The sequence below is a fragment of the Mastigoproctus giganteus genome, unplaced genomic scaffold (genome assembly GCF_048544385.1).
Source record: "Mastigoproctus giganteus isolate SK-2022 unplaced genomic scaffold, ASM4854438v1 scaffold_15, whole genome shotgun sequence".
NCBI lineage: Eukaryota > Metazoa > Arthropoda > Arachnida > Uropygi > Thelyphonidae > Mastigoproctus > Mastigoproctus giganteus.
This window is the reverse complement of record NW_028328292.1, coordinates 219,367-246,968: the sequence shown is the minus strand read 5'-3', so window position 1 is coordinate 246,968 and position 27,602 is coordinate 219,367. Positions and strand designations below refer to the sequence as shown.

General features: G+C 36.7%; 1 protein-coding gene across 6 annotated transcripts in view; it reads right to left on the bottom strand.

Annotated features, from left to right (window-relative positions):
* LOC150074896 (paired amphipathic helix protein Sin3a-like) overlaps positions 1-27,602 on the bottom strand; it is a 285,756-nt gene that overhangs the window by 237,517 nt on the left and 20,637 nt on the right. For 4 of the 6 annotated variants that reach the window (XM_090389366.1, XM_090389363.1, XM_090389365.1 and 1 more), the window contains exons 2-3: positions 14,322-14,423; positions 8,932-9,086 (exon numbers count right to left, since the gene is read on the bottom strand). In XM_090389366.1, coding sequence (XP_090245492.1) covers positions 8,932-9,086; positions 14,322-14,405 — 239 coding nt within the window. In that variant the 5' untranslated portion in view covers positions 14,406-14,423. Of the gene's footprint in view, positions 1-8,931; positions 9,087-14,321; positions 14,424-14,533; positions 14,658-27,602 lie in introns of those variants that run through there. The other 2 variants (XM_090389361.1, XM_090389362.1) reach the window with 1 other exon arrangement.

The following is a 27,602-nucleotide window of genomic DNA, read 5'->3' as shown; positions in this document are numbered from 1 at the left end:
AGTAACTATAGACCTGTGAGCTTAACTTCTGTTCCAGGAAAATTAATGGAGGCACTGGTTAAAGAAGCACTGCAGGATCATTTAGACAAGACTTCAGTTATAGCTCAGACACAGCATGGTTTTGTTAAGGGGAAGTCTTGCCTGACCAACTTGATTGGATACTATGATGCAGTCACAAAAGAACTGGATGCAGGGAATAACTTTGATATTATATACTTGGATCTTAGAAAGGCTTTTGATACTGTTGCACATGGAAGACTGCTACACAAATTGGAGCAGTGTGGCATTGGAGGCAGGTTGCTGCTATGGATAAAGGGGTGGTTGAGGGGGAGAAGACAGAGAGTGGTAATTAATGGACACTGCTCATCGTGGACTAATGTTATTAGTGGAGTCCCTCAGGGCTCAGTGTTGGGTCCATTATTGTTTTCTGTATTTATAAATGAAATTGATGATGGTATATCAAGCTTAATGTCCAAGTTTGCAGATGATACAAAGGTTGGCAGGGTTGTCAAGGACACTACTGACACTATGCTGCTGCAACAGGATCTGGAAAGGTTGAGCAGATGGGCTGAGAGGTGGCAAATGAAGTTTAACATTGACAAATGTAAAGTACTACACATGGGAAACAGCAACCCCAGAGCAACGTATCAACTCTGTGGTACTACACTGACAGTGGTAGAGAATGAAAGGGACTTGGGGGTGGTTGTGCAGGCAGATATGAAGTTCTCTGAGCAGTGCAGACGGGCTGCAAGAGTAGCTCATGGAGTATTGTCAATGATATACAGGAATTTTTCCAGCAGGGATAAGGAGGTGATTATTCCATTGTATAAGGCAATGGTCAGGCCACACCTAGAGTACTGTATACAGGTCTGGAGGCCTCATTTCAAGAAGGATGTAGAGCTGCTGGAACGAGTACAGAGAAGGGCAACAAGATTAGTGAATGGAACAAAGGGGTGCTCTTACGAAGAAAGGCTTAAGTTTTGCAAATTACAGTGTCTGGAGACTAGGCACCAGCGAGGTGATCTGATAGAGGTGTATAAAGCCTTGAATGGTTTAAGCATGCTCAATGCTGATGGGATTCTTCCTCTAGCTCAGAAAAATCACCTGAGAGGGCATAAATTCAAATTGAGGAAAGACAGATGTAGGATAGACGTGCGGAAATTTGCCTTTAGCCAGCGGGTGGTTGGTTGGTGGAACAGACTCCCATCCCTTGTGGTGGAGGTTGATAGCCTAAATAAGTTTAAGGCTCAGCTGGACAGGTATTTTGAACGAACAGAGGGGTGAAGTGGAAGTGGGTTTTTTTTTTTTTTTTTTTTGGCTGATGCTGCATAAGCTTGCTTTCTTGCATCAAATGCCTCTACTAATGCTAATGCTAATACAGTGTCTTGAGACTAGGCACCTGCAAAGAGATCTGACTGAGGTGTTTAAAGCTTTGAATGGATTGAGTAAGTTGAATGTTAATGGTATTATTCCACTAGCTGAGACTACACACATGAGGGAGTATAAATTCAAGTTGAGGATGCAAGATAGATGTGTGGAACTTTGCCTTCAGCCAGTGGTTGGTTGATTGTTGGGACAGGCTTCCATGTGTTGTTGTGGAAATGCATAGGTTGAATAAATTCAAGCAAGAACTAGACAAATGGAGGGTAAGGTTGAGTGAACTCCGTAGGGGTTTTTTTTTTTTTGACTGATGCTATATAAGCTTTTTTTCCTTGTATCATTTGCCATTATTACTACTTCTATTATAAAGAGTAGGTGATCTACAGATTTTTGTGAAGGATATTTAATCATTTCATATTGGATGTTATCTGGTCCAAAAGCACTTGATTTGGTAAGATTTAAAGTTATTTTTAACTCTTGTTTAGTAAATGAGCCATTGTAAGGGTAAAAACTTTTTGATCTGAAGTTAAGTGCTTTCTTTTCATTTTTACGTTTCAGGATCAGGCATTCTGAGAGAGAGAGAGAGAGAGAGAGAGAGAGAAATAGAAAGGAATCACCAAGAAAGAGAAAAATGATGATATCCAGCTCAGGACCCTGGGTGTGCCAAGCCCATACTCACCAGATGTAAGCCCCTGGGATCATTACAATATCCTTCCAAGCTTTACAGTCTGCATTTTTTGGCTGCTGTACATTCTACATTCCACTGTGATTTTGGAAATGGTGGAAAACAGGTAGATGTTTCTGGAATTGCAATTGCAGTGCTGGATGATATTTTCTATGATGTACATTACTACATCACTGATAGGCTCTTAACTGACTATAGTGATTTCAAACTCTGCCAGATGTTGGAAGGCCAGATGTTTAAGGCATCTGTTCTTAAACTCAGCCAGATGTTTAAGGCATCCAGTTATCCTGATCAACCTTCCATCATCATCATCGAAGGGAGACATGGTCTCCCACTAAAGAGAATAGTTATCGATTCTATAAGGATTCTCTTTCAAGTAAATGAAGGGAGAGGAGAAGGGCAGCAGATCAAAGGATCACTGGCAGATAATGCTCAGGCTTTACAGGATTTGGATTTTATTGGTGAAAAGCGACTAAGGCTATGATGCACCAATGCTCAGGCAGGCATATGGAAGAGTATTGGCTCCCACAGGAGAGATTACTGTCAGTGAACATACAGCCTTTTCTTTAATATTAGTACTACTCCACAGAATGTCATCATCTCTGCCAAAATCCCCAAGGATAGGGGGATGCATTGCATAATACACTGGTGTGCAAAACTTAAGGACCAACACTATTTCTAAAGGTTACAACCACAAAATCTTTACTTAAGATACTCTTTACTGATGAGAGTAGATTCAGTTTCGGCAGCAATTTTGGATGTCAGCTAATCTGGCGAGAGGTTGGCACACGGTATCCACCCCACAAACATCACTGAAAGGGATCGATATGGCGGTCAGGTGTTCTCATCTGGGGAGGCATTATCTTGGATAGACATACACAACTCCAGATACTGGAAGGCGGTACTGTAACCGGTGCATGCTACTGTACTGAGGTAATCCTTCCCCATGTGCGCCTGTTCCGAGGTGCCATTGTCCCCGAGTTAGTGTTTATGGATGATAACGTCACACCCCATCGCACTGCAGCTGTTGATATGCTTTTGGAAAGTGAGGACATTGTTCGTATGGATTGGCCAGCCCATTCAACCGATCTAAATCCTGTCGAACACATATGGGAAGCTCTGAGGAGACGCCGAGCAGCACATCCACACCGACCAGAAAATGTTCACCAGCTGAAGATGGCGCTGACAGAGGAATGGAAGATGTTACTACAAGAACTTATCAACAACATTGTTCTAAGTATGGGCAGGCAATGCAAAGCCTACATTGACATTAGGGGTGGCCATATCTCCTACTGAGAGTCACCTCTTCCTTTTGTTCCATCTTTGGCAGTGATGCATCCGTATCATGGCAGCCAGTGCTATGTTGCCATTTTTGAATAAAGTCCCTCTGTACCGTTTTTTTCCATTGTTGTGTTGGTGTTGTTTCCTTCGTCATTTTTGTACCTCACGAGGTTCCTTTGGTATGCTTTTCCCATATCCAAGCCACTCTTATTAGAAACTACAAATTTAAATTTTGCACACCAGTGAAAGATCGTCAAGGTGTCTGGGTGATGTCTGTCCCAGGTTGCAAATGGAGCACAATGTTAATAAAAACTCAACTCCTCTATGTTTGTTTGGAGTAGCAAAGGCTGAAACTGGATCTGATTGCTCACAAGGATAGAAACTCCTCCCTGGTTAAGTCCATCCCCGGTTCAACCTTATAGATGATAGTAATATTATGCAAAGAAGGGCCTTCATTTGCTTTTAGATATGTCCCCTGTAAGCTGATCACATTTTTGCAGGAGGACCTTGATGCCATCATTTTGCTGGAATCCACTATAATTACACTGTGGAATTTAGCCATTATTTATGGTTGTTGGATCCATCAGTCAGTTTCTGAAGTGCTGAGAGCACTAAATTTCTCAGTTATGGATTTCCCTTTTTTGGGGAAATATGGATGGTGTCCTGTGTTCATTTCTTCCTCCACAAAGGGTAGGTTCCAGGACTGAGTCTTCAAGTACTTCCTTAACTTTTACATCCATTGTTTCTTGTATTATCACTGGTACTTAGTTTTCTGTGGTTTTTCTTTACCACTGGATTTTGGTAAAGCATTAGGCGGTACTGATATCAGAGGGGCAGCTGCCTGAGTTTTCTGTGTAGGATTTTGAGAACTCCATAAATATCAGGGATTGGAATGATTCTTTTCATGGAATAGTCATTTCTGTTTACTTTCTCAATGGAAAACTTTCCTGTAATCTTTTGAATATTATAAGGGTTTATTGCTTTCTCACCTCCTGGTATTAGCATTAGCAGAGGCACATGATGCAAGAAAACAAGCTTATGCAGCATCAACCAAAAAAAAAAACCGCTCCCATTTCACCCCTCTATTAATTCCAAATACCTGTCCAGCTCAGCCTTAAATTTATTTAAGGCTATCAGCTTCCACAACAAAGGATGGAAGTCTGTTCCACCAACCAACTACCCGCTGGCTAAAGGCAAACTTCCGCACATCTATCCTACATCTGTCTTTCCTCAATTTGAATTTATGCCCTCTCAGGTGATTATTCTGAGCAAGAGGAAGAATCCCTTGCTCAGAATATTATCAGAAGTATGATAATATTCAGCTCTGCTTTAAGTCTCTGTTTCTTTTTCCTCTTTCCACCACTGGCATATTCAAGAGCACAAAGGTGTTATCCTTCACAGTTAATATACGTGGGTTTTTGAGCTGAGTAGACTGTGACTTCATGGTCCTTTCCATTCCACTGAGTGTATACAAGGGCACAACACAGACCATTTGCAAATGTCCATACTTCTGGCACTCTAAGCACCTCAAAGGTTTTGGTGGCCATACACCAAAACAGCTTTCACTAAATTAGATGTTGGTAAGGAGAGGTTTCTAATGGGTACCAGATTTTCATCCCTACATACAAATATTTGTTTTGCAGCATCACTCCTTGAAGTTTTCAGTACAGAACAGATTTCTTTCTGAGACTTCAAGACGATTCCAATCTGAGATTATTTCTCTGAATGAATTCAGTGTCCTCCTGTGGGATGCTACTACAATCTGTATTCCCACAACAGATGTGGCTAAGAGGAGCTATTGTGAGTGCTCATCATTTCTGGTCTCAAAAATGGATATCATCAGAATGAAGCCACTTGACTGATTTTGGGGAGTCCGCCAGCATTTAATACACTTCTGAACGAAGAAGGGTGACATTTTTCCCGTGGGTTTTTCAACATTGGAATGTATTACAATAGGTATTGAGGTGTTGGACACGATATTTTTGCCATGGGCTTTTCACCAGTGGAATGTACTGTCAAGTACTGAGGTGCAGGACCTGATATATCCTCAGTTCTGGATCTCTTTGCTATGGTGACGTGATCAATTTTCTGGTAAGGACCTTGCTGTGATGCTCTGTATAGATTGGTATTGTTATTTCTGGTGCAAGGGCTACTAGGGCCATATTGCACCTATCAACGGCATGGAGGTCAGAAATAGTGATTATAGAATCATGTCAAAGGAGATCATATAGCTGTATCCCTTTTAGGAAGCAGAAAAATTCTGGAAGGTTTGCATCATTGCCTATAATATGACGAAGTGTTAAGGGTTCTTGAAGATTTCATAGAATACTGAATGAGGCTTTTCGGGCATCAGTGTATAGCATACAATCAACGAGAATGTGTTTGATTGTGAGAAAAGAGTTTCAGTGCATACACTTCGGAGGATCGTCTCCTGTGAGTAGATAAAGATGGGTGAAGTGACTGTGACTGATTCGTGCTCTGGATAGGAGGACTTCTTCCTTTCTGTTTACATGGAAACTGGAAGCCCATAACTGTGGTTCAGATTTTATTTGAAGGAGCTTGTTCTGCAGTTGAGCTTGACATAGGAGTGTCCACTGTTCCTTACATACATGTCTTATATAGGATCTGTAGTCAATATATGGAACATAGTAATCTGTCAATGCTATGTTGGATGATTTTTTTGCTGCATAATCCGCTTTTTCATTCCCTGATATCCTAGTGTGGCCTGGGATCCAACAAAAGATGACTTCTTGCTGGTGTTCATGGATATGCATCAGCTGAGTTTTTATTGTTGTTATTACAGGATGTGTTGGTGAGGAGGAATTTTGCAAGGCTAAAAGTGCATTCTGTGAGTCTGTATATATTACACTTTTTTGGATGCACAGAGGGAGGATATTTCCTAAGGCAAGCTTGATGGCATTTGATGGGATTCTGCTGTATAACTGCTGCATTCAGTGGGCAGGGAAACAGAGATGCTCTGTATAGAGCTTCACAGACTGTTTTCACGGGGAAAGTGGCAGTACATACGTACAACAACCACAATCAGATATCAACTGTTTACACAATGCGATGAACACCACAATTGTTTCATAGAGCAGTGAAAATCAGTTCCAAATCTCGATACATCTTATTTAATATAAAACCAATGTGTGTCGGGATACTTTTTTTTTGGAAAGAACTCCATAACAAATCTGAATGAGAAGAAAATTACTGTGTGGAAGAAAAACTTCAAATGAAACTTTTGATTATTAAACCTTTGCTGTTGGGCTGGCTGCATTGACCCACTGCAGTAATTAAATAAAGGAACAGTTACGTTCAATGCAGGTGTTGGAATAATATGATAAAAAACACTTCTTTGCATAATATTCTTCTCTGTCTTGCTAAAGTTTTGTTCCCTCCAATGACAAGCTTGGTCTTATACAATGAACTAGCAGGAACAAGAAGACATATCCATTAGATTTGATATTTTGTTTGCTGTTTAGTACAAGGTTGAGAAGTCAGTGAGCTCTGAAACTAGTTAGTGGTACCTTCAGAGTTTTCAGTGGATTTGCCATCTTAGTGGTGTTATTTGACAAAAAATGACATTAGAAACTTTGGGTCAACTCTTGGATAATTCTATTTCTAAAGTGAGTATAAGCCCAAACCTGTCACTGGAGGGGAAAAAAGCTTCCCTAAGACAATGCAGAAAAATATAATACAGAGAAGCATTTATTATCATATTATTTCAACACCAGACTTATTTAATTGCTACAATGGACAAATGAAGCTCAGTATTAAGGATTTAATAATCATAACTCTCATTATATTTGCACTAAAAGTCGTTCAACACACTGCTTGGCTTTTCATATAGATGCAATGTACTGTTCACCTCTCAGCACAAGGTTGATAACTTGAGGCCACTGACCTGTGAAACTGGTAACAGCAGTACCTTAGATTTTAATGAATAATGTATTTGCCTTCTTGGTGATGTTATCCAATTAAAAATTATATTAGAAACTTCAGGATAAGTCATGGATAACAAAACTGTTTCTAAAGTGACATAAGCCCAAGCCTGTCATTGTCACTAGAGGGAACAAAGTTTCCCCAAGGCAGAAAAACACAATGAGAGTAGCATTTATTATACTATAACGTGGCAGACAGTCACTGTATATAGCCCTCATTTAAGGTACAAAAATCTTACCCTCCAGACAAATATTAAATCAAGACTTAGTGGAAATAGATAAGTTATGAAACTGTAAAGAATAACTTTTTTTATGACATATGCTACATAAGTTTGACTTTCTTGCATCATCCTGGCATTTTGAAACTAATACCAAATTCAGGGCAATAAACTCAAAAAGTTAGCCTAAAATCCTCTTTATAAGAGAAACAATAATCATTTTAGAGATAACATTCAGCAGAACTGAAAAATCAGAAACAGATACAGGACTGAATGTTCCAGTTAACTGCTATAATGTTGAAATAAATAAATACTAAAGACCTCAAGTCAGAGAGATAAAAGTAATCTCTAACCAATAAAGAAACAAGGAGTTTTAATCAACATGCCATGGCTTTATCTTTTAAATAATACTAGTGTCAGGTTAACACATCCATCAGATAAACAGAACCACTCCTTTCAAGTGTTTTTCCTCTTCACAAACTTAGCCAAAAGAGGTTGCCATCTCTGTTGCCTACAGAAGGCACTAACACTGCACCAAGAGTAGCAACCTATACTTGATTTTGTAACTCTGATGATCAGCCATTGACAGCACTGTACTGATAAAATTTAACTGCATTATGTTAATGGAAAAGTCTACTGCAATCCATTATCTTGAAGGAAGATAATATGAATATTCCTTAAAAGATGAATATTTTTAAACATTGGATAGTACAAATGGGAAATTGATTCTTAATTTTATTAAATCATATTAGTTATAAGGATAATGGATTAATTTAACAGAAATATATTTAAAAAAATATATTAATAAAAATTAGATAGTATGAATCAGAGCTGTAATACTCAATACGTTCTACGTTGATATTAATATTTGTAAAATAATAAGAGGAGTTTACCTCAATATAATATGTAGAACACTTCCGTATGATACTCTCCAGAAATTAAAACGAAAAAATCGACAACTTACCGGTACATTAGAGTAAAATATAAATAATTAAAAACCAATTGATCGTTTTGAATATTTTTGTTAGATTCTTTTTAATTGTGTTAAATTGATTTTTAATTGTTTTAAATTGATTTGAATTGTGTTAAATTGGTTTTTAATTATTTATATTTTACTCTAATGTACCGGTAAGTCATCGATTTTTTCATTTTAATTTCTGGAGAGTATCATACGGAAGTGTTCTACGTACTATATTGAGGTAAACTCCTCTTATTATTTTACAAATATTAATAAAAATTATAAAAATGTTTATTCCATATTAAGGTGTTTGTAGGTTACTGTGTTATAACTAAATTCGCCATACCTCTGAACATGAACTGTTTTGTACTATGAAACAATTCATGTTCAGAGGTTTGGTGAATGTTTATAAACCTTGAGATTATTTAAGAATGTTTTTCTAATATATGTAATATTCAAATAACTTACTTATGCCCTTGAGTTTCCTTCATTACAGAAATCAACTGCTTTATGATATTTGGCTGGCCTCCAAACTTTCTCTTGACTAATTCAATATAAGACAAAGCATCATCAACTGATGACACTGGTTCCCTCCTCTGTGCGTAGAATTGAGTTGTTTGTGCCTATACAATAAAATTTATGAATAATTTTACAACAAAAAAACGAACAATATTCAATTCAATAGAAAGTAATAAAATGAGCAAAACATTTAAAAAACAAATTGTGTTTTGGTGCATTTTATATATGGTTTGTGGTTTGGCATACAGTTCAGCATGCAGCAGGGGACGTACCAGTTAAGTGTACTTGTTTTGACAGAAATAGCTTGATGAAACTTATTAGAACTTAGTTCTAGTTTTATTAAATATAGTTTTGTGATTTCTCGTAATTTCAGTTTAATATTTAAATATCAAATTTTAAAGGTAACTCATTGGTGCTCTACTGAATATATTTATTTTGATAATTCTCTAACTTGCATTAGTAGTATATTGAGTACATTGTGACATATCTGTAATTTTTTACTTTCATAATGGTTAATACAAGATTGAGCCAGACTGCTGCAACACAGGATTACATGACTGACAAGGAATGGCTTCAGACAATTCCAATATGAGTCATCAGTTGAATGATGAATCTTTGTGTATCCTTGATGTAAGGAGTGTACTGATCTTCAATTAAATGGAGTGTACCTTCAATTAAAGGAGTACACCAAACTTTGCTTAAAGCTTGGTGCATTACTGGATGAAAATGAATCACTCAAGAAGTGAATAAATGCCCTAAAAAGAAATAAAACTGAGTACATAAGCAGAGACTTTCAAGTGGTGCACTCCCAATTCAGGCTTCAGCACAGAATAACTGAGTGTATACTGTTCTGATTAATCCAGAGCTAGTTGCGCCTACTTAGTTAGTTTAACTTCTGTTCCGGGTAAAATAATGGAGTCGCTGGTTAAAGATGCATTGCAGGATCATCTAGACAAGACTGCAGCAATAATTCAGACACAGCATGGGTTTGTTAAGGGAAAGTCTTGTCTGACAAATTTGATAGGATATTATGATGTGGTTACAAAGGAACTGCATGCAAAAAATAATTTTGATATCATACATTTGGATTTCAGGAAAGCTTTTGACACTGTTGCGCATGAAAGACTATTGTACAAATTGGAGCAGAATGGTATTAAGGGTAAGTTGCTACAATGGATAAAAGGATGGTTAAGTGGGAGAAGACAGAGGGTGGTAATCAATGGGTGCTGCGCTTCTTGGACTAATGTTATTAGTGGAGTCCCACAGGGTTCGGTGTTAGGTCCACTGTTGTTTTGTATATTTATCAATGATATTGATGAAGGTATATCAGGCTTAATGTCGAAGTTTGCAGATGATACAAAGGTTGGCAGGGTTGTTAATGACAGTAATGGCAGTGTGCTACTGCAACAGGATCTAGATAATTTGGGCAGATGGGCTAAGAAGTGGCAACTGAAGTTTAACCTTGACAAATGCAAAGTACTGCATATGGGTAGAAGTAACCCCAGAGAAACGTACCAACTGTGTGGTATTACACTTAAGGTGGTAGAAAATGAAAAAGACCTGGGAGTAATTGTGCAGTCAGATATGAAGTTCTCTGAGCAATGTAGACAGGCTGCCAGGGCAGGTCATGGGGTTTTGTCAATGATATATAGGAATTTTGCTAGCAGGGAAAAGGAGGTGATTATCCCTCTGTATAAGGCAATGGTGAGGCCACGCCTTGAGTACTGCGTACAGGTCTGGAGGCCTCATTTTAGGAAGGATGTAGATTTACTTGAGCGTGTACAGAGAAGGGCAACAAGATTGGTGAGGGGAATGAAGGGATCCTCTTACCAAGAGAGGCTTAAGTTCTGCAAATTGCAGTGGCTGGAGACTAGGCACCTGCCTGGTGATCTGATTGAGGTATATAAGGCCTTGAATGGGTTGAGCACGCTGAATTCTGATGGGATCCTTCCACTTGTTCAGATTACGAACCTAAGGGGGCATAAATTCAAATTAAGAAAAGACAGATGTAGAATAGATGTGCGGAAATTTGCCTTTAGCCAGCGGGTGGTTAATTGCTGGAACAAACTTCCATCTGTCGTTGTGGAAGTTGATAGGTTGAATAAATTTAAGGAGGAACTGGACAGGCATTTGGAGGGAATGGTGTGATTTTTTTTTTTTTTTTTTTGGCTGATGCCAAAATGGGGTTGCAGGACAGGTGACCAAATTTCGTTTTTTTGAAAAATGTTTTCAGATTTTTTTGAATGCTGATTGCAGTATAGACTTTTTTTTTGTATCTAACTTTTTAATTTTTTAATATAAACGTTAAATATTTAAAAATGCCATGATTTTTAGTGTCATTTAAAAAAAATATATATATATATATATATATATATATTAATTCTGCTGAAAGTGAAAAAAATTTACAGCAATAAAATATAAACATGAAACTAATAGTCACATTTATTTTTTTGATGAAGTTTTCTGCACCAAAAACATGCTGTTAACCATGAAATTTCAAAATTGTGCATGATGTGCATGCGTTTCTGCTTTTTTTTATTATGTTATATAAGCTGAAATATGCAGAAATATTTATTAATTCTGCTTAAAAATGAAAAAGTGACAATCATAAAATATAAACATGAAACTATTAGGTACTTTGATTTTCGAGCTCATAAAATTGTTAAGTGCATTATATATATACAGCTGATAAATTAGAGTGCTTATTATTTATTCACAGCTGAAGTTCTTTATAAAAATAATTACAAGAGGAGTTTGAATGGTCAGAACAACTTTTTTGAGAGTTGTCACATGTTTTTCTCATCATTTATTTTTAGCTGAAAAAACAAGTTTATTTTGAGAAAGCCATGAAATATTCTTTCCCCCCACCACACACAAAGCTGAGACTGCTTTATTATGAAATTTTAGAGAACGTAACTAGTGTTTTCTTCAACTAGAATGACATGGATACTACTTTCTTTTTTTTGTTAATCTAGGGGTTTATTTGTTGTTCCTACTATGAAATGGACTAAACTAACAATGCAACTTGTAGAAAGCAAACTAGAATAGCAATTCAATGCAAAAAAAAAACTAGAGTGTTACCTGTGAATTCTACATGCCTAAGGAAAATGAAAGTTGGAAAAGGAGGCCATAGTGCACCTGTTTTGTTCCTTCACACAATTACTGTGAAAGCCATAAAATATTACTAAAAAAATAAATAAGTCATCTTCAACCAACAAAAAAGAAAACAAAAAAAAATTAATTTTTTCAAGCAAGTCACCTGATTAGTCCTGTGCTTTTTATCCCTCAATGGGATAAAAAGGATTGTTTATTTGGGTGGGGGAAAGGGAGAGTGGACCCTTATTGCCAGGACAACAAGCAAAATTTCTTGTAGTTAGGATAGGTGCCCTAGAACTAGTGTGTGTCTACCAGGAGCTAAAACTGATGATTTTAGCAACATTTGTTGTCTTTCATGTGAGTAAAGAGAACAGTATTATTCATGGGGAAATGAATGATATTAACCATACATGAAATGATAACCTTCTGGATAAGTATAGGGTTGTGCTGAAAAAATAATGCAAGTTAGGTCATAATGCATTTTTTTAGCAATTTTGCCCAAGCAAAATAGGAGGGACTATGGCTGATAATGCACAAAGTCTCAGTTATTAAAGATAAGGACAGGTACTTTAATTCCAGGAAAGGGGACCATGACAGTAAGATGCTACATCGTGGTCTCTATTAACAGGAAAGACAGCATGAGTAGAGAAAATATAGGCAAATTATGGAATATCTCTAAAGCAGCAACAGAAGCTATGAGTGCATATATATTATCAAGAATGGTTAGTGTAGTATCTCAAATAGAGAGCTTTATGGTAACCGAAAAAAGTTTCTAGTACCCCGGCCTGGCCTAAAACTGAGGAATTGATGAAAACGTTGTCTATTTGAGTCTTTCCAGTTTAATAGAATTAATTGGGGCAGGAGACCGCAGCATTCGAGATTACCCTATGATTGTCACCGACAATCATAGGGTAATCTCGAGTGCTGCGGTCCTGTCGGATTTCTGGAAGTCACAACTATAACACAATAAAACAATTAGCAGTTTCCTGTTTATTGGGCTTTTCTGTTAGTGCAATCTATTATAAATGGATAGTAAACTCGATCTTATTGAATTTGCGATAATACTGACAGCTGGAATTCTGTGGGTTTTTACATTATTATGGTGAAATATGTTTCCCCTTCCATGAAATCTTCAATCATATAAAAAGCATAAATAAATTTTCAGAATCTTCTCTTCATTCCTATTTTTTAAGCTTCGTAATTTGTTACTCCATTCTCACTTGTGCATATTGTGTTAGTTGCAATTCGTGCAGGCCACGTTCTTCGTTACTGATTGCTCATCTTTTTTACTGTTTTAAATTTTAATCCCTCCCCCAAATGTCAGTGAACAGAAATATCAACTAGTTAGTATGTACACATTACAGTACGTATTAATTACACTATGCATGTAAGCATAAATTTATTTTGCTAACCTGTGGAAAATATTCTTCCTATTTTCACATATCATTTAATTTTTTAATTGGTAAGGTAATAAAGTGTATATCTGTGCTTTATATCTTTACTTTTATAGCCTGTGGATAATATTCCTCCTGTTTTCACTTATTAGAATTGCCATTTAATAGAATTAAAATTCAATTCACAAACACGATCACAATGACCGGCACTTACTACATATCGTATAGTGAACGGTACTTTACTATGGTGAGTCCATCGTAACGTGATTGGATTGTACAGAGAATCAATCATAAAGCAGGGGTCCACTGTATTTTTAACTATTTATGTGAAACTTCACATAACTGGGACAGCTACTTAATTTGGCCAAAATGCACTAGTCCAAATGTGTCCCAAATAACCGGAATCGACTGTATATAACTAAATAAAAATAATAAAAATACATAAAAAATAAAATAAACAACCTATCTGTTTCTGTCCATACGTAGGTAACTATCCCATCACACATTTGCTTTTTTTTTTCTTTCTTTTTTAACTTTATCAACGAAGTTACTTATGTAATTCATGTTCCTCGTATATTCTTATATTAAAAACAAAATTAAACATGAAGTGTGGCTATCAACAGTTTGTTATTCCATAAACTACTTAACTGAGCAGTTTCTCATTTTAACTATGGAAGAATATTTATATGTGATTCAGTATGCATTTTCCTTAAACAAACAGATTGGTACAATTAAAGATCAGATCTACTAAAATTGTTATGCATGGTTATATAAAACTGTGTTGTCAACGTATGAATCTGTTTCTAGCATTACCATAATTATTACTCCTGGAATCTATACTCAACATACCTGGGAATGAGCATGGGCCTGATGAAGGACATGTTGCTGCTGAGCTACTACTTGATGTGAGACATGTGGAACTAGCCCAGGCATGGCTACTAACTTTGCAAACTATTAAAACAATTTATATATTGTTATAAAATCTAAAACAAACCAAATAGGAGGTAAGAACATTTCATCCTATTAATTACATCAACAAAACAACTTACTTAAATACTTACTCGAATGACAATGGCAAATTGTACAAAATTAGATATCATCTGCCATGTGATTTCCTCTCTTTAACCAGTAGTGCAAAGAATTGTTACTCCTCTAGGCACTGGGACTAAGTGATTCCATGAGCATGCAGTTTTAAAAATCAGCAAGAAATAATTCAAAATTGTTCACTTTTTTCATGCCACTTTATTTTCAATCATTTCTGAACCCAACTGTGAAAAATCCATTTTATTTTATATTAAAAACATATATTCAATTAATTTTTACAAATAAAACTCCCTTTATATCTGTTGGTGAGCAAAATACAAATTGAAACACTTGCACACTTCAACAAAGGAATGCAATTGGATGCCAGCCTATCAGTAACATGAGTGCCACTGCATGAAACGTAAAGTGAGTATCGAGGGTTGGATTCCAGATGATGCTTCAATATCACAAACCAGAGAGTGTTACCGACAGGTGGAAAGCACACGTCAATAAAGTTAGCTCACTGTCAACAACTGTACACAACAGATGACCACTCAACACTGCATATAATTAGACATATCCTAATTAATAACAAATAAATTTTCTGTTTATATTCCGGGACGACCACACAGTCAGAGGAGTTCACAAGGTAGAGAGAATACAAGAAGCAGCACCGTATTCAGCAATCACGGGCTTGAACCTGGGTCAGTCCAGGCACGTGTACTTATGCACCCATGCACCTGACTACGGCTACGGCAGCCTTAATTAATGCTTTTATCTCTGTGCATGATAATTAATGGAGATTTCTAAAATTTTCTGTGGAGAAATATAGACGATTAGCTAAAAATATTGTTTGTGGTCTCATCAACCTAATGCACCTGACATGGTTAATTCAGTTACCCAGCAATGAGTAAGAGTTGAAACAAGCATACCAACTTCACATTGATTTGAACAGTTAGTTCATCAATTAAATGGTATTCATGCTTCAATAAATATTGTTATATATTAAAATTATTTTTGAGATCAACATCCTTTAGTGTCACTATTGCCAATACTCGTGGGCCAACTTTCGTGAAAGTTAATGGTGAAAATTTGTGATCTTATTAGAAATAACAGAAGCTATGACAGAAAATATATTTATGCACATTTAAAAGTTAAATGTTGAAATCTGACAAGGCTGAAGTGATAATGCACCAAGAAATAACTGTCTTAGATAATGTTTAAAAATAAATGACTAATCAGCAAATGTCTAATGGAAATAAAAAGTTTGTTTAAACACAAGGAGCAAATTCCAAGAGTGTGATGAATGAAGTTCCACAAGGGTTGGAGTTGGGTTTCCTTACTATTTTTAACGTTTATTAATGAAGATATTTCAAGTTTGATGTCTAAGTCTGCTGATACAAAGGCGGGCAATATCAGGGTATGCTACTTCAAGAGGATCTAGATAAATTAAGGAGATGGGCTGGAAAATGCCAATTGAGGTATGATAGTGATAAACAGAAGGAACTACATTTGGGTAGTAATCACAGAGAGGCAGCAAAGGAGGTAAGCAAACCCTTGGCCAATATTATGAGAGCATCTTCGGACTCAGGAGAGGTCCCTATGGACTGGATATGTGCAAATGTATCCCCAATTCACAAAGTAGGATCAAAGGGTGACATGAATAATTAGAGAAAGAAGTACTGCAGGACCATCTAGACAGGAATGTAGTCACAGCAGGACCACTAGAATACTGCAGTCACAGCATGGAATTGTTAAGGAGCGGTCTTGTCTGACCAATCTGATTGGATACTATGATGCAGTAACAAAGGAACTGGATGCAAAAAAACAATTTTGATGTCATATACTTGGATTTTGGGAAAGCCTTTGATACCGTTGCACATAAAAGACTTGTACAAATTGGAGCATTCTGGCATTAAGGGTAAGTCACTGCTCTGGATAATGGGATGGTTGAGTGAGAGAAGACAGAGTAGTTATTAATGGATAATGCTCCTCATGAACTAATGTTATTAGCAGAGTCCACCAGAGTCCATCAGTGCTGGGCCCATTGTTGTTGCCCATTGATTGCGCCCATTAATGTCTAAGTTTGCAGATAATACAAAGGTTGGCAGGGATGGTTAATGACAGTAATCAGGGTAAGCTGTTGCAACAAGTTATAAACAAATTAGGCCGATGGACTAAGAATGGCAGTTGAAGTTTAACATTGATAAATGTACTTTAATCTGGAATTATTCCTGCCCATATTGCATATGGGTAGGAATAATCCCAGATTACCCCCAGGGCCTCTCTCTCTCTCATGGTAATAGGGAAATTTTTTTTTTTTTTTTTTTTTTGGCCAGTGCAGCATAAGCCTCAGGCTTCCTTGCACCATATAGCTAATAATAATAATAATAATAATGTACCAACTCTGTGTTACTACACTCAGGGTTTGTTTGTTATTTGGTTTTTAGGAGCATTAGCAACTAAGGCCATATTGCTCGGGGGATATGCGGTGGTCATTCCCTGACCTTTCCACATCCTCTGTATTTGGTGGTCACAGGCTTGAACCCCGGTCTAATCAAGAAGCGTGTGCTACGCACGTCTGCTCCTGCCCACCTGACTACGGAGGTGCCGACACTCAGGGTAGTGGGCCCCCTCTACCTTGAGGTGATTAAGAGAGGTCTCTTCCACAACTTAAAGAAAGGAACACCAAGAGAGATCCTTGGCGTCCATCTTGACCTGGCAAATGATCCTAAGGCGGAGTGCAAGCATATTACTGACAAATTCCTTGAAATCTGGCAAGACTCCTTGTCCAATACTATCTAAGGTGCTATAATCAAGCTCTTTCTTCTCTCTGTTACCTCCACTGCCCAAAGCCTCCTTCCTGGTTTTCACTGGGATTTCAAGTAACCTTCATCCTCACTGGACATGGTCCTTTCAAACAAAAACTAATCGACTTAGGGTTAGAGCAGGATCCTCACTGCACTTGTGAAGAACCTGAAACTTGAGAGCATGTTATGTACATCTGTCTCCTTTATGACTTCAGAATTATAATCAAAATCCAAGCTAATCTCTGACACAAGGAACACCTCTACCTCCAGGATGAGCGTCGTTACCTTGCCCTTACTGAATTTGACCAATCAACATTCTAACTGAGATGGATGATACAGCAAAGAAACTGCTCATGAGCAGGTCCTCTTGAGAACATAATCACCTAATGTCACTACTCTTCCTCCTAAAACTGTAATGTAGCTGAGACCTCTGCTGGCACTCCGTTGGAGTGCGGAATTGCCCTCTTGTGGAGGGGATCCTCTCGGGAACTATGATTGCGGAGTAGGATGTATTCTCCTAGGGGGGTAGGATTTTCTGTTAACCCCTTTCAGGATGGGCTCTTTACAGGCTCTTCATCCCGCATTTTTATCCTTTCCCTGGGTTGAGTAGGTTTCCCAATTACTTCACCTGTTCTCCTCCCTCTACTGGAGGATGCTTCTTTCTTCATTCTCTCCTGTCACTTGCACTCTACTCCTATCTCCCTCACTTTTTTTTTTTTTTTTTTTGACCTCTGTCAGGAAGCTCAGGAGACCCTGGCAAAGACCAGCCAGAGAACTATGGATTGTCTGGCTTACCTCCTAGTGATGGTGGCAGGCAATGTAGAGTTCCATTAGGGGGCCCTGCAGTGAAAAACCAGAAGAACAACAGAACCCAACAGTATTCTAACACCAAACTACACACTACACCCACTTCTGGCATTTACAGAGTTGTGTTTACTTCACACAAGTATTGATGGCACAGTTGTGGGAAACCACCAGTGGGAAACAATACTTCACACGAGAAATTATGGCACAGTTTTGGGAAACTACTGGTGACACCCCAACCTAAAACACTATGCCACACAGGGTAGTAGAAAATGAAAAGGACCTGGGAGTAATTGTGCAGTCAGATATGAAGTTCTGTGAGCAATGCAGACAGACTACCAGGACAGCTCATGGAGTTTTGTCTATGATATACAAGAACTTTGCTAGCATTGACAAGGAAGTGCACCATAATCACATTGTATAAGGTAATTGTTAGGAAGCATCTTGATTATTGCATACAGATCTGGAGGCCTCTTTTCAGGAAGGATGTAGATCTGTTGTTGGAGCAAGTGCAGAGATGGGCAACAAGATTGGTGAAGAAGGGTGGTCTTACAAAGATACGCTTCTGTTCTGCAAATTGCAACAATTTGAGACTAGGCACCCATGAGGTGATCTGATGGAGGTGTTTAAGGCTTTGAATCAATTGAATATGTCAGTTCTGACTGAATGTTTTCTCTTGCCCAGTCTACACATGAGGGAATAATTCAAATTGAGGAAGGATGGTTGCAGGATAAATGTGAGGAGATTTTCTATCACTGGCTCATGCTTTATAAGCTTTCTTTCTTACATCATATGCTACTAATAATAATAATAACATACCATCTGCTCGGTACCAAACTCATAATACTGGATTATGAAAAAAATCTAGGGGTAACTGTAGTTTGACATGAAATTTGCTCTGCAGTGCATCGGGGTATCTTAAATCTCTCATGCAATAGCTTCTCAGTAGCATTTACAAATCATAATTTTCCATAGGATAAGAAAAGAATACTGAACTAATGGGAGGTTACGTTGAAAAGGAATAACCAATCAGAAGCTCAATAAAACAAGGTTTTTTTAATTTTTATATTTTAATTTGTTTCAATCTTATACACGAACTTTGATAGCAGGAACATAGTGCAGATTTAGAAAATTCATTTTTGGAAGAATACAGATCAGTTCAAAAGGATACAGCAAAAAAAAAAAAAAAAAAAAAAAAAGCAACAAGGTCCGATGGGATCACAAAAGGATATTCTTACTAAGAAATTCTTAGTAATGATATCCTTTTCAGGTTCTGTAAATTGCAACATCTGGAAACTAGGAATTTGCATGGTGACTTAAGTTGTTAAAAGACTTTAAAAGGGTTCAGTACTCTAAATGCAGATGTTATCTTTCTTCTTTTTTAGATATTACGAAGGGAACATAAATTTAACTTGAAACAAAAAAAAAAAAACAGATGTGTGGAAATTTGCCTTCAGTCATAGAGTAACTGATTGTTGGAATTAATTGCCACCTAGGGTTGCAATGGTCTGAATAAATTTATAAAAGATGAGAAAAATTATTAGAAGGGGAAAAGAATATCAGAACAAATGGGACATATTATCAGAAGGGCATATGAAATGGATACATCATAATTTTTTTCTTTTTTTGCTGATGTAGATGTTACAGATGCTTGCTTCATACACCCTACATGTAAAATGTAACACCATGACATGCTGTTTATGGCAAAACGTTAGGAGTAGAGTTGGCAGCCAGAGAACAGATACAGAAGGAAGAAACTTGTGCAGTAAATGGACTCTGTAGCACATGAAGTAGAGCAGTGGGTCCCAAACCTTTTTTTTTGGGAATGTAATCCATTTTACAATTCGGCAAGGCCAAAATCAACTGAAACCTGGGAAAGGGAATTACTCCACCACCATTATAATTTTTTGACAATGATCACATCAAATGCATCCAGTAAGGGATACTTTTATATTACATCAAAAAAAAGTGCCGATCACTTCTTAAATTACCTATATTTAGTATTTAAATGACACTGCAATTCACATAATTTCAGTGATTAATTGAAAATAATTTCCATGCATTCAAAATAAATCTACACTTTTGTCAAGATATATCATTTTTTCCAGTCATTTTTCAAATACAGGGCAAAAAAAAATTTACAAGACACTGCTATATTAATAACAAAATTCTGCATAAGTAAGCTTACACGAAGCAAACATTAGATTGCTGCTTTACAAAAAAAAATGTGTGCATACACATTTGCTCCGAACTTGTGCTACAAGAAACACAAGTTTGGAGAAAGGTACTGTATATTAATTTGTGATTTACAGTAATGCAGAAGTAATATTTTATTAAATACAGTATTATTTATCAGTATTTTATTAAATATAACATAAAAAGATATTAACAAAAATATATTTTGGCAACTTGTGTTTGTCGGGACCAATTTAAACCGAGTATCAAGCTATATTGATTTGTTTATATAATACTGAAAAAGAAGGTCACTCAAGTGCCTAAAAGCTACAGCATTAGTATTCTGTCAGTGTACTGTGTTGTATTTTATACTGTTTCAATGCAATACAGTTAAGAAATTATGTCAGTTAACTTTTTTAATTTCATAATGGTTGGTGTCATTTTCTTTCATTGTATATTAGCTGTGTTGCAGCAATTGAATCTGCAAATTCAAGAAATGAATTTAAATAATCAATATAGTTTTCTAGGCCTCTTTTCAAATATAAGCTTGCTTGCTTTTATCACTTTTTCCAATACTAACATTACTGCTGTTTCAAAGGTGGTGTTTCAGTTAATAGTAGAAACAATCAAATGTGCAAATTCTCATCTGTGCCTCCAATGAATAATAAATATTACTGAAAACACTTTAATACATTGAAACTTCTTTTTTTAGTGTTTCTCTGGGAAACCAAGGTTTTTATGCATTAACTGAGGTAAAACTTTATGAACATAATGTCTGTTGATTAATTTACTTAAGAGTAATATAACATGTGGGACCCAATTCAAGGATGGATTCAGGACCTAAAAGCAATAAAAAAAATAGTTCATATAAACATTGGGCTGATTTCACCTTGTTTCCAAGTTACAGCCATTTTTGTGTTACAGCAGCCATCTGCTTAGATTTACAGGAAATGCTCAAATATCTTTTGAAAGACCTCCTTACCCTTTCAAAAGTTTCAGGTGATGTCTGCCAGATTTGCTGGCAGCCTTGTTCCACCTGTCGGCAGAGCATTTCAATGTTATTAATTGGTGTGGAATAAACAGCGACTTTCAGATGTCCCCACAAATAAAAATCAAGTGGATTCAGGTGTAGGGAGCACGCAGGCCAGGAAATGGGTCCTACGTGACCTATCCACTTATTAGGGAATCGCTCATCCAAAACGTTTCTAGTGACATGGCTAAAATGAGGCAGAGCACCATCATGTATAAACCACGTGACAAATGTCATCAAGTATAACTTCTGCCAACAACTCATCTAAATGTTCTCTTAAAAAATTGCAGTAGGATGCTTCTGTTAACCTAGCAGACAGAACAATAGGCCCAATTAAATTGCTAGAAACTATTCTTGCCCATACATTCATGCTGAATTGCTGCTGGTGTCTTGATTGAACAATGGCATGGGGATTTTCTTCAGCCCATTAATGAATGTTGTGAAAATTGGCCACGCCATCCAGCTTCATTAGTAAACACAGTGGATAGGAAATGCTCATCATGAACAAACATCTACAGAAATTAAGTACAAAAAGCTTCTTGTGGGGGAAGTCAACTTCAGTAAGTCCTTGTAATCTCTGAAGATGCTATGGATAAAGCTGATTGGCCCCTAAAATTCTCCACGCAGTCACATATCTCACATTCTGTGTTGCTATCCTTCAGGTGCTGTCGCCATCATTTTTCAAAATGATTGAAGATCCATTCTTCCAAATCAACAATTCTGGTGCTGATGTGTCTACCATTATCTGAAACTTGCTTTCTAAACAAACCAGTTTCTGAAAAGCATTTCACATATTCTCTGAAAGGTCTTATTTGGCACATGACGATTAGGGAAGTGTTCTGCATACAGACATCTTGCTTGGCTGCATTGCATCTAGCAAGCCATACATGAGATGCATGGCTGCAATCTTTTGATTTCAATAAGCCTCCATTATCAGAAGTGCACAGTATCAAAATGTTAATAACGATCTCCAAATATAGTGCCCTTGTCAGGAGAACTAACTGAAATCACTCGAAGAACACTACAGGATCTTGTTTATATAACTATAGTAAGGCCTTCTATAAGATATCGAGCATTATTTGTAAACAACTGAATGCAGTCAGCTAAGTTTGTGGAAAGAATTGCTGGAACACAAAAATAGCTATGACTTGGAAATAAGGTGAAATGAGAGCTGTTTATATGAAATTTCTTTTTTACTTCTAGACCCTAATACATCCTTGAAGTGGGTCCCACATGTTATAATACATCCTGTATACTTTAAAACATTTTTAAACCTTGAAAAGAACCTAACAAGAATACAAATGTAGCAATCCTTGTTTACAATATAGAATGCATTATTGTTATTGTAAGCCAAGTTCTCGGGAAAGCAAAATTTCAAGCAAACAGAAACTGATTTTGTACATGTATGATGTAACCGTTTAAAAACAGCTACATCATATATAGTTTTAAACATCTAAATGACCTTTCATAGCATTTTTATATTACATAAATGGAAGTGAACAAAAACACTTCATATTTTGATACTACATCAAATATTGCTAAACAAAAGCTAATGAAAGGTCCAACTTTTTTCTGTTTTCTTCCTTGATGGATTTATAATAGAATCACTTTTTACTCGTTTGGAGAGGCCTAGGATCAAATTCCATTGAAGACTGAAGAAGCTTCTTCAATTAAGGCTGCAGTTAGCCGATTTCAGATGGAGGGAGCATGGCTTCCTCCAGTAAATTTCAGGTTTAGCAGCAACGAATATATCCAGATATAGATATAGAGTAAAATCTCGTCAATACAAACTTGGTTATACAAAGTACTAGTTTATATGAAGCACATACCGTTCCCCTGAGAAAGGATAGGCTTTTCTATGTAAATATATTCATTTATTATAAAATTTGGTTAATACGTATTACAAAGTTCGTTTTCACCCTGTGAGAAATAAATATTATTATTTTGTATGCTTAATACAAATCTTGGCACAGCTGTCTAATCACTGCATTTATCATTGTCTTTAGCCACCTGGTTCCCTGCTTCCCAAACAATGACACTGACTTGTTAGAAATTACTTGTGTGTAAACAAAACCAATTTATGGTAGCTACAACTTAAGTGCACTCTGAAAAACATCTTTGTGAAGGATGAGTTGTTAAATTAACAAAAGAATACAAACAGTTTTTCTAAGTTGTTTACACACACTCCCTTGCTCTCCACTGGATTAAGGTCAGTTGCAATTGTTATGTTAGTTCAAAGTCTTTTGCTACAGTACAGTATAATCTATTTTTTGTGCCATTTTATCTGAGTTGATGCCTTTTTTGGAACTTGTCTTTAAATTAATTTAAAGTTTGTTTATATTAAATCTCATCTAGTAGTATTATGGCTACAAAACATAAACAGACAAAAATACACCTGAAAATTAAACTGAAAATTATACATGAGGCTGATAGGATGGAAGTATTATAGGAACGAAGTAAAACGGACATTGCAAAGGAATGCAACATCCCTTTACCTACTTTATCTACAATACTGAAAAACCGAAAAACTTCAAGAAGTGCATGATACTGGAGCAATGATAAAAAAAAAAAAAAGGAAACAAATTCATGATGCAAAACACAAAGAGCTTGAAACAAACTTTTTGAGTGGTACCAACAAATGTTTGCATCTAATTTGCCAATATCAGGTCCAATTTTGCAAGAAAAGGCAAATTATCTAGCTCAGCAAAATGGAATTAGAAGATGCAGCACTTCAAATGTAGCAGTGGCTTGCTCCAAAGATTTAAAAACAGGAATAACTTGGTTTCGCAAAATGTTTGCAGCGAGTCTGGATTAGTTGACAAAGAAAAGGCTACAGACTGGTTGCATTTTGTACAGACCATTCTTGAAAAATATGAGGCAAAGGATATTTTTAATCTTAACGAGACAGGTTTATTTTATAATTTGCTGCCAAACAAAACATTTGCTGTTCAAGGAGAGTCCTGTCATGGTGGAAAATTAAGTAAACAAAGACTCACTATTCTCTTATGCTGCAATTCAAATGGCAGTACAAACCTACAACCACTTGTGATTGGTAAGTTTTCCAAGCCAAAATGTTTTAAAGAAATTAACCAACTTCCCTGTGATTATGAGGCCAACAGAAGTACTTGGCTTACAGTAAAAATTTTTCAGTCTTGGTTATTAAAAGTGGACAGAAGAAGAATGGCTTCAGAAAAAAGGAACATTCTGATGATTCTAGATCGTTGTACAGCACATTCTGCTGAGACACTTAAGTTGACAAATATACAACTGTTGTTGTTACCTCCAATACCACCAGTTTTATGCACCCATTGGATCAAGGAATTATTTATAACCTCAAGAAACCATATAGAGCCCGCCTGATAAGGTACTTGATCCACAACATAGAAGGAGGGAACAATTTGCAGCCAAACTGGAATGCCTTGGATGCTACCTGTAATCTTGTTATTGCTTGGGACAGTACTAACATCAAGTGTAATAATCAACTGTTTCAGAAAGAGTGGTTTTGGAGAGCATATCATCAAAATCACATGGTCCAGCAGATGAATATGATAGCAACATCGAGGAATGGAAGAATTTGAAGGAACATATGGATTTTGTTGGCGAATTTGAAGAGTTTGTGAAGGTGGATGCTGAAGTTGCTACTACAGCAACACCAGAACAGCTGCTGAGCACCAAGCAAAACGATGTTTTTGTTACCAGCAATAGAAAAAGTAAAGCAGCACACACACACACACACTACCATCTAAAAAAGATGCCCAAAATGCATTGGGCATAAAGAGATTGTGTTGGCCTGCAGTATTGTTGATAAAGAAACAACTATTGCATTTGATGTCTGTGCTGTAGTTAAAAACACATACAGGGTGTCTCAAAGATATTGGTACAAACGTTTAGGGGAGGTAGGTAACATCTAAAGGAATGTGAATCGCATAGGAACCCATAACTGGAAACGTCATGGGAAAGTAGTAGCAGAGGCACAAGAAGCAGAAATGACACAAGACAGTAATTAGTGGCAAACATTTATTTGACATAATATTAACAATGGAGTACGAGATGGATGCATTTCATGATGTTACAACAGATGCTCGAAGGTTCCACCATGAGATGCGATGCATGCGTGACACCGACGCAGCATGGATTGGCGGACATGGTCAAACACACCTAGAGTTTCTTTGACAGTAGCAGCAGCGCAGACGAGTCTCGCCACGAGATCCATTTCCGTCTCCACAGGCGATTCATACATTTTAGATAGATTTTATAGATTTTAGATTTTAGAGCCCCACAGAAAGAAATCAAGGCTCGATAAATCAGGTGATCATAGGGCCAGGCAACGGGTCCACCATGGCCAATCCATCAACGCCCAAACCGCCTGTTCAAATGGTCACGAACACACCTTCCATAATGGGCAGGCGCTCCGTCATGTTGAAACCAAATGTTGCGTTCACATTTGCTGGAACATCGTCAAGTAACCCTGGTAGAACTTGTTCAAGAAAGATCCGATATTTAGTGGAGTTCATGCAGGATGGTAACAGGTATGGGCCGACTAAGCAGTCACTGACCATACCTGCCCACACATTTATTGCAAAGCGATGTTGTGCTGAGGGCATGCACCATGTGGGCCCTCTGCTAATCCATACACTAGGTGCATGTCTGCCAGCTCACAGTTCGTATATTGATGCATCCTCTTCATGCTGCGACTACTGCTTGAATGAGTAAACCAGAAATTTTCTCTCTCGCAAACTGATGAACAGCGCCATGTACTGACTTACAGTGACGTTTCCGGTTATGGGTTCCTATGCGATTCACATTCTTTTAGATGTTACCTACCTCCCCTAAACGTTTGTACCAATATTTTTGAGACACCCTCTATGGGACAAAAACTGTGGAAGCAACATTGGATTCTTTCTTTAAATTAGATTAATTTATTAAAAAGTTAATGGTTTATATGTCTCCTTTGATATTAAGACTGTAATTCTTTTTACTGTGATACAAAAATATTGTATATATCAAAATAGTGGTAATCAATTACTGTACAATATTTTCATTTCCGTTAACTGCTTTTCTTTTAGTTTATCTTACAAATCAAATAAAATCTTAAAATTAAAATAAAATCTTTAAAAAAATCTTAATAAAATCTTTAAAAAGATTATTCCTATTACTGTATTGTTAGAAAAGGCTTTTGTTTTTATTACTTTTTATTTTTATTAATTTAAATCAATATATTTTTTCATTTATTTTTGATATTATTATTATTTATTATTATTCTTAGATATATAGTATGTACCAAAAAAAAAGTAAAATTTTGACCCTTTTAGGGGACCTCGTTATTACAAAACATGAAAATTTAGGTCACTTGAACGTCTTATTAAATGGATTCGACTGTAATACAGAAAAAACACTGTATGAAATGGCATACTATGACTTGAGTAGTTCAGGAGCCAAATGCCCCAAAAACAAATAAACAACCAATCTTCTCAGTAGCTGAAAGTTAAATTATTTTAATATTAAAATAATAAACCCATGCTATGTTATAGTTTAGACACAGCATGGGTTTGTTAAGGGGAAGTCTTTTCTGACCAATTTGATCGGACACCATGATATGGTCACAATGGAACTGGATGCAAAAAATTATTTTGATATCATATACTTGGAAAGCTTTAGGAAAGCTTTTGATACTGTTGCACATGGAAGACTACTGTACCAGTTGGAGCAGTATGGCATTAAGGGAAAGTTTCTGCTATGAATAAATGGATGGTTGAGTGGGAGAAGACAGAGAGTGGTAATCAATAACATCACTAATAATTTCACTAACATTATTAGTGGTGTCCCCCAGGGGTCCATATTGGGCACATTGTTGTTTTCTGTCTTTATCAATGATATTGACGAAGGTATATCAGGCTTTATGTCCAAGTTTGCAAATGATATGAAGGTGGGTAGGGTTGTAATGACAGTAAGGATGATATGCTACTGTAACAGGATCTGTAAAAGTTGAGCAGATTGGCTGGGAGGTGACAACTGAAGTTTAACATTGACAAATGCAAAGTACTGCATATGGGTAGCAGAAACCTGAGAGTAACATACCAACTGTGTGGTACTACACTCAGGGTAGTGAAGAATGAAAAAGACCTGAGGGTAATTGTGCAGTCAGATATGAAGTTTTCTGAGCAGTGCAGACAGGCTGCAAGAGTAGCTCATAGGGTTTTGTCAATAATATATAGCAATTTTGCTAGCAGGGATAAGAAGGTGATTATCCCCTTGTATAAGACAATGGTCAGGCCACAACTTGAGTAT